General features: G+C 36.9%; 1 gene segment (V, D, J or C); it reads right to left on the reverse strand.

Annotated features, from left to right (window-relative positions):
* Positions 1–4,934: 4,934 nt before the first annotated feature.
* On the reverse strand, positions 4,935–5,453 carry LOC148982024 (immunoglobulin heavy variable 3-30-3-like). The segment is given in 2 exon segments: positions 4,935–5,333; positions 5,412–5,453. Coding segments are annotated over 2 exon segments (348 nt in total).
* Between the last annotated feature and the right edge of the window lie 3,573 nt (positions 5,454–9,026).

Below are 9,026 nucleotides of genomic sequence, written 5' to 3' on the forward strand. Positions count from 1 at the left end.
TACTAAATGTGGCCTTTTTGTACTCTGGTCTTTATTCTGTGCTGATATCTAAGGCCTTTCCGATTCATTATATTTCTAGGGGACTCTTGGATTATACAGTACATGGAATGCCTTAATATTATAAATATTTCTTAAAAGGACAATGTGTAGTGTGGACAAATACCTCTGCCAATGATCTGACTTATCCTCTTAAACAAAGAATTTATTATCTTTATATACAGTGAGGAAAACAAGTATTTGAACGCCCTGCTATTTTGCAAGTTCTCCCACTTAGAAATCATGGAGGGGTCTGAAATTGTCATCGTAGGTGCATGTCCACTGAGAGACATAATCTAAAAAAAAAAAAAAAAATCCAGAAATCACAATGTATGAATTTTAAACTATTTATTTGTATGATACAGCTGCAAATAAGTATTTGAACACCTGAGAAAATCAATGTTTATATTTGGTACAGTAGCCTTTGTTTGCAATTACAGAGATCAACATTTTTCCCCATTAGATTTTCACCAGGTTTTCACACTGCAGGAGGGATTTTGGCCCACTCCTCCACATAGATCTTCTCTAGATCAGTCAGGTTTCTGGGCTGTCGCTGAGAAACACGGAGTTTGAGCTCCCTCCAAATATTCTCTATTGAGTTCAGGTCTGGAGACTATGGGCCACACCAAAACCTTGATATGCTTCTTACAGAGCCACTCCTTAGTTATCCTGGCTGTGTGCTTCAGGTCATTGTCATGTTGGATTTAACTTTTGTAAACCTACTGTGCTCCTGAGAAAAGCAGACTGTTGTGGAAAACCTTCATAACATTCTTAATTTGTAATATGATGATGATGTTTTTGTACAGGGAGGCTGTTGGCGTCTGTCAGTGTGTATATTTGGCACAATAATACACAGCTGTGTCTTGAGCTTTCATATTCTTTCCCTGCAGTGTTATTGTGTTACTGGAGGTGTCTCTGGTGATGCTGAACTGGCTTTTCAAGGAATCCTTGTAGTCTAAGCCTCCACCACTCCAGATTATTCCAATCCATTCCAGAGCTTTTCCGGCCGGCTGACGAATCCAGGCTGTAGCAGAGCCAGTAACTGAATAGGAGACTTTACAGCTGATAGTGAGAGTGGCATCAGGACGGACAGTCAGAGACTCAGGCTGAGTGAGTTCATATGAATCTATACCTGTATCAAATGAAATAATACCTGTTAGTAAAATTGCAAGAAGTTTAAAGGCTGTTAACAAGCTTTTTTGCAGCAAAATTATGCATCACACAGAAAAGTAGATTAAACTTACAGGAAACTACAGCCAGAAACACTAAAGATGAAGAGATCATGGTGTTTCACAGTTTGAATGGACTGAAGCGGTTCTTCCCTCCCTCTAGTGATCAGATGAATGTATAAACTGACTCATGCCTGGTGTTTAAATATATGCAACTGATGATTTACATAAACATACAGAGTAACTAATCCACTTTACATGCTCAAACAAGAATATTGGGGTTACATGAAGAGGTATCACTGTCGCCTTTTGGTTTTTGGATTTGATGATTTTAGTGATCATTTATATGGTTGAAGTCCTTCAGAAAATACATTATTAAAGTATAAGTAGCCTAAAGGTATAAGAAACTATACAAGTCAAGAAATAAAGCAAGTTAAAAGATTCGGTCAAACATAAGTCAACAGGCTACAACAAGGTAAATAGCCTAAATATACAAAGTTAAGAAACTTCTCTTTGCCCTCAGCCAAAACGATTTGCCAGGGAACAAATTATAGATTATGAGACCAAAGATTGTGCATTAGATATACACAAGCCAATTTATATCTCATGTTTAACCACTAGACTAGAAGCAGAGCCCGCGGCAAACGTCAAAATGACAAGCTGAGTTAAGGCTGTTCCAGGCGGGTTGGATGAGCGCTGAGCGCCCGGTGATTGCTAAGGTCTCACAACTCACAAAAACGTCAGATCAAATTTTTAAATAAATAAACCACAGATTTGAGCTTTAAACAACTACATTCTCAACTGAAAAACTCTTAAAATTACATTTCGTGACACAAAAACAGTAATATTTTTAAATTTCACGGCCTTTCTGCTATGAACATTTAGATCAGGCATACTACTGGCATACTAATGGGGTCCTTAGCTGGGACTCAACACTTCAGTGGGACCTAACACACTTCACCACAGCGCCATTGTAGCAGACCATCACCTGCTGTTAGCATTCCATTCAATCCCATTCATTTTGGCGTCACTTTGACAGCGAGTAACATGACATCTGTGGCATCCAAAGACTACATCTGTCCATTATTCTAAAGAAACACGACAATGTATAAAACGCTCCATACTATCTCACGTTATTGCCCCGTAGAATTATTTTTTGTAAAAATAGGCTAACGATTGCATCATAATATTGCAATCGATTGACTCAAATATTCTTGAATGACTTCTAATTGATTTGATACAATATTCACATACTGTTTTCTTTGAATCAGAATTTTTTTTTTAGTAAAGACTTGTTGACATACATTTTATCTTATATGTATGTAATAATACTTTTCAAATTGCAGGCTGTTATTTTTGTGGGTGTAGTACATTTTGGATGTTTTTATTATTGGTGTTTTGAGCTTTTGGTAGCTGTTACCAGTCAAAGAAAGTCAGTGCATACAATGTTATTTTGGTTGGAATCACGCGTGCTATTCCAGAAACAAGTATATCATCGCAATTACTTAGAAATAAAAAGATAAAATAATAAAGAAATTAAGAAAATAATGAAAGCAATCACTGAAAGAATCCTCCTGTATTCCAAGTCTAATTGTTCAGAAATTTATTCCTGTATGACATTACTCTGTAGCCACTTTGGACCAGCAGTTTGGAAAATGGATGGATGATTCAGCTATGGCATCTTTTGTTCAGAATTGGGAATTAATTTGATGTGATGCTCACAGTGCATTATGGGTATTCTCGAGCTGTGGAGCGAACATATGTTGTATGCATTATGGGATTGAATTAGTGCACTTACAGTAACGTCCACTATGGTTTTGGACACCACTAGAAATCTTGTCTATTAGTAAGTCAGTCTTTGGTTAATGGTTGTTTCTCTCCTGCATTTTATATTTTCCTGTTATCCTGAATGTTTGTGATTTTGATTATTTGTTAATTTAAGTTGACTGCTGGATCTAGATTTTACCTAAACTCTCCTTTCTGCAACCACATGTGACAGGAGCAATGATAACGTTTATGTTGTTTTCAGATTTTTGTACAGTACTGTAGTTGTATTTGTCACTGTGACTCTCTGGCACAATAATATACAGCAGTGTCTTCATTCTTGATATTATTCATCTGCAGATACATCTGTTTCTTGCTGTTGTCTCTGGAGATGGTGAACCGTCCCTGAACAGACTGAGAGTAGTATATTGAACTACTGCCAGATGAGATGTATGCCAGCCACTCCAGACCTCCTCCGGCAGCCTGTCTGATCCAAGCCAAGTCCGGGTCACTACTAAATCCAGACCACGTACAGATAAGTCTGTGAGATCCTCCAGGTTTAATAACCACTGACTCAGACTCAGTCAGTGTCTGACACCAACAGACTGAAAAATGAACAACATTAACATTTACAACAGCACACATGAATATGTCAACAGGATTTCAAAAGCCTTTCTTACAATCCGTGAGAGCAAACATGAAGATTAAACACAGTTTAGACACAATGTCCATTGCCATGTTATGAACTTGATGCAGGAAAGTCATAAACAAGTTTTGTGTCTGTTAGTAGATGAATAGAGCGAGGGCTTTTACAGTAAAAGGGAGGAAGTAGGTTTGCATAGGCTGCCCCCTAAAGGTACATTTACATTTTCTGTGTCCTTATTAACCTCTGTAACCATGTCTGACTTTCAACATATTGTTTGTTTATTCTTATTTACACATTCAGAGATAGTAAACGATTATGATTTTTTTTTTTTTTTTCGGAGAAAAGAATGTAAAGCTAAATCTTATATTTACTACTATTGATTTTGCACTGTTTTATGAAAACCTTTTTATAAAGGTAATCATTCAAAACTCACACAGTGGACTGCTATAGAGCTCAACTACATTTTAAGTTGAGAATGATGTTCTAGCAAGAAATTAAAATTCTTAGAAATTAGAAAATAGTAGTAACAGGAAAATGCTCGGAGGGGGAAAGGAGACAGGAACCAGCAAACATTACAACACTTTAATAAAAAATAAAAAAAAACACAAAGCAAAAGTAAAGTGGCAGTCCCGAGACGGTCAACTGCCGCACACACAGAAACAAAACATAATATGTCCCAGGCCTGGTCCTCTCTTGTCTTGCCCTGTCATTGCTCCTCCTTTTATTCATCCACATCTCCTTCCGTGAGACTTCAGGCCCATTATAAGAATTCAAGCAGAGGCTTGAAATTTATATCTGTTTGGTATTTGCTATCTGAACTATGTATTGCTATGTATGTGTTCAGGACCTCTGGCAGAAAATAGGCCCACATCACAACGCATTCTCACCCCAAGGCGTCACCTTTGACCATGCTTCAATATTTGACGTTTTAGGCGCCCTTTAGCGTCACTTACATGACGCGATCCTACGGCGTCATCTAACTGACGCTAAAGGAAAGCGTCAGTTAGAGGACGCGGTTAGGTTTAGGTGTGGGGTGGGGATTTGCACTAAACCCATCTGCCAAAAAAAAAAAGTTTGCTAGCCCTATTTCTTCCTGTAGGGTCTGACAACCGAAAATGCTGGAGTTTGTTTTTTGATGATCAATATGTGGTGAGGATATGTACCCTCCCAAACAATATTTGGTGAGGAGCCTTATCTATCAGAACTATATTTTTTGGTTTTACTCATTCATTTTTTCAATATTAATGAGGATATACTTCAGAGATATTATACTCATGAGAATTTCTATGGCAATAATTGTGGCCAACATGTTTTGGAGAACAACATATATTTCATAATTTGATCCACCATCCTTGAGCCCTCAGAGATCACATGAGTAGTTTTTGTTCAGCCCTGCAGACGTTTGTCTTACTGTGAATCTCTGGCACAGTAATAAACAGCTGTGTCGTCAGTCTTCAGGCTTTTCACCTCTAAATACAGCATGTTTTTGCTGGTGTCTTTTGTGATGGAGAACTGGCCCTGTAGAGACTGAGCATAATATGCACTTGAGCCAGTGTCTATATATCCGATCCACTCCAGTCCTCTCCCTGGTTTCTGACGGATCCAGTGCATGTAGTAGCTGCTCATTGAGATTCCAGAGACACTGCAGGACAGAGTCACTGATTCTCCTGGTCTTTTCACCACAGAATCCGAGGAGCTCAAAGACTGACCATTAACACCTGAAAAACAGAAGAAAAATCATGTTAGATGATTTATAACAATGAAATAATAATCTACTACAGATGGGAGTTTCTCACATGTGATAATCATCAGTAGGAATCCGTATAGTAGCATCTCCATTAAAAAGGCAGTAAAACAGTTATAGGTTACACTGAAGCTGTTTTAGTCACTGAACACATGCACTGACTGGAAGTTCAGCTTATGACACAATATTTCAGGCGTCTGGGAGACGTTGACCCTTCCCACAAATTCATTTGCATTTTTGGAGGTTGGCAGACTTACACTACAGTTTAAAGGTGCCATGTGTAAGAATTGAGGTTAAAATATCCAAAAAATTAGCTAAGTGCATCAAAACAATGAGAAGAAATAAGGTTGATGATGTCATTAAAAAGATATTAACCTAAATTAGCATGCTAAATTACTAGTCCCAGCCCGGCAGGTGTCATAATACCATAATACCATCTGTCCTTCTGCAGCAGAATACATGTGATTATTTTCCAAGCAGGCATTAGCATGCAACCTCATCTGAGTTCTATTAAAAACAGATGTGATGTTGCGTTATGTTTATGTGAAAGTGAATAAAGGATTAGCGAAGTTGTAGAGTTCAGTGTAGTTGAATGTATACAAACAGATCAAATAGTGGCTTCAGACACCTATGAGATCAAAGGCGATTTGTGAGAGCAAACACAAAGGTAAAACACAGTTTAGACATCCATTATCATTTTATGTGATAAGTAACTTGATGCAGGAAAGTCACAAGTGAGTAGATGAATAGTCTGTTAATGAATACAGTGGGGGCTTAAAAGGGAGAAGGACAAGTTTGCATAGGCTGCCCTCTAAAGGTATGTTTCTATTTTCTGTCCTTAATACCCTCTGTAACCATGTCTGCCTTTCAACATATTTTTATTTACTAGTTTTTGTTCAGACCTGCAGACGTTTGTGTTACTGTGACTGTCTCGCACAGTAATAAACAGCTGTGTCTTCAGTCTTCAGGCTTTTCACCTCTAAATACAGCATGTTTTTGCTGGTGTCTTTTGTGATGGAGAACTGGCCTTGTAGAGACTGAGCAAAACTAGTGCCAGTGCCACTGTCAATACGGCCGATCCACTCCAGTCCTCTCCCTGGTTTCTGACGGATCCAGTGCATCCAGTAGCTGCCCACTGAGAATCCAGAGACACCGCAGGACAGAGTCACTGATTCTCCTGGTCTTTTCACCACAGAATCTGAGGAGCTCAAAGACTGACATTAACACCTGAAAAACAGAAGAAAATCATGTTAGATGATTTATTACAATGAAATAATAAGAAACTTCATGAAATGGGAGTTTCTCACATGCGATAATCATCAGTAGGAGTCCGTATAGTAGCATCTCCATTACACTGTCAAACTAAAAGGCAGTAAAACAGTTATAGGTTACACTGCAGCTGTTTTATTCACTGAACACATGCTTATAACACAAACTTTCAAGAGTCTGAGAGACATTGACCCTTCCCACAAAATAATTTGCATCTTTTTCAGGTTTGCAGACTTCTACTAGCCTATAGGCTAGTTTAAGTATCTGAATATCTCGATGTTTTTACAGTAAATAAGGGGGAAAATCTTAACTTGTATTTGATAATGATACATATTTGACATTGACCCAATATGTTTTTTCAAGAGTCCAGTTTTTAGCTCAGAAATGATTTTTATTTATTGCTTTGATACCAGGCATTCATTGGAAAGGAGAGTGTGTCTCAAGAAGGCTCTGAAAGAATGATTCTTTTTTTTTCCTTTTTTTTATTATGCAATTTTAATCATAAATGCATTTAACATTTTTTTTTAAATCATTTCATGTGTCTTGAGTAAGGAAAAGAAGACAAAGTTTATTGTTTATTGCAGTGTTTTGAATGAAAATCGTTTCATCATTTACACAATCTGAAAAAAAAAATAAATAAAAAATAAGAGGGATCATAATTTTTTATTATAATTATATTGTTATTTAGTTCCGCCCTGGTAAAGCTTATTCACATAACAGATGTTTACATAGTGTCCAAACGACAAAATAATAATTGGATTTACACAAAAATCGTCCAGTTCAAAGGTTGTAATTTTAATTCTTAATAACCAAAGAATGTGCAGGACAGCCAGGAAATAACACAGAATTAAGAATCAACTTAAGCATACAATGAAATATACTGCTAATTTTCTCCCAGGACATTATCCAGTAATTTTACTGAAATGTCCATTAACCCTTAACCAATGTGTAATTCAAAATACAGGTAAAACAATACGGGAAATCCCTTCATATTTATACAGTATTGTGCACCTTTTTTTCTTTTCTTTTTTTCACAGTGTTCTTAAACTTTTTCAATGTGGTGTTAATATCAATTTAGATGTTATTTTGTCTTGTGGATTAGGTTGTGTGCCACTGGGCCTGCTATGCTGAACTGTATGCATGCTGCATCAAACTAGTTTTAGAACCAGCTGGTTCTGGCTGGTCCACATTTATCTGCCTTGGAGGCTGGATTTGCTGCTTATCAAGAAACATTCAAAGAATCATGTATTTATAGGTGAATAATGGTGCATGTTTGGTTTGTTATTTAAAAAATCATACTGTATCATACTGTATTATTAAAGATAATTAAGTTTTAGTGGTAGAAAGGTAATTAGAAAAAAAATAATCCAGTCCATTATTAATATAAGAAAATGTAGGCTAGACTGAACAGATATTTCAGACATACTGTGGGAAACAGACATGCATTCTGTCTGAAACAGACTCTCATAATTTACTGAGAAGCAAATATGATTCGAAATGAGGAATCATTTTAATATTAACATGTTTTTGTATTTAATACTTAATACATTCAAACACTTCAGACAGGAGTTCTAACTTCTGTCACTTCAGAGGCTCTTCCCTTTTTCAGTGTAACTCAACCATGTCCACCTGATTTCTCATGAGTTTTTGAACAGCTGCCTGTATTAGTGTTTCCACAGTGTCTCTTGCACAGTAATACACTGCAGTGTCTTCAGTCTTCAGCTGATTCATGTGCAGATAGAAATTAGAGCTGTCCTTAGTTGCTGTGAACCTGCCCTGGACTGACTGAGCTGAGCTTTTATCAGAATCTGAATAATAATAAATAATCCATTCCAGTCCTTTTCCAGGTGCCTGACGGATCCAATACATGTTAGTGCTACTAAGAGTGAATCCACTACATGCACAGGTCAGTTTGTGGGAACCACCTGGAGCCACAACTACTGACTGTTCAGACTGTGTGAGCACAACCTGAGAGTCAATACCTGTGGATAAAAAAAAAATGTACAAATAATTAGGATCATTTATTTACAAGAAAATAGTTTTTTTTTTTTTTTAATATAGGAAATATACTTACCAGACAATGTGGCCAGCAACAGAAACAGATACAAAGGGACCATGATTTATATCAAGGCTGAACCAGTGATGAGTTCTCCAGTCAACTGTGCAGTTGTTTAAATATGTAACAGACATCAGATCATTTGCATATTTTGTGGCCATTGGGGTTCATTTCATGAACATAGTGCCACATCTTGATATGGATATAACAATGTGCTTCTGCAGCAAGAATACATTCTATTAAAAACGTGAGATGTGATGTTGAGTTATGTTTATGTGAAAGTGAATAAAGGACAGTGTACAGTAGTTGAATGCATACAAACATCAGCCTTTTTCTATTTGA

Source organism: Pimephales promelas, chromosome 3 (genome assembly GCF_988280905.1).
Source record: "Pimephales promelas chromosome 3, fPimPro1.hap1.1, whole genome shotgun sequence".
Taxonomy (NCBI): domain Eukaryota; kingdom Metazoa; phylum Chordata; class Actinopteri; order Cypriniformes; family Leuciscidae; genus Pimephales; species Pimephales promelas.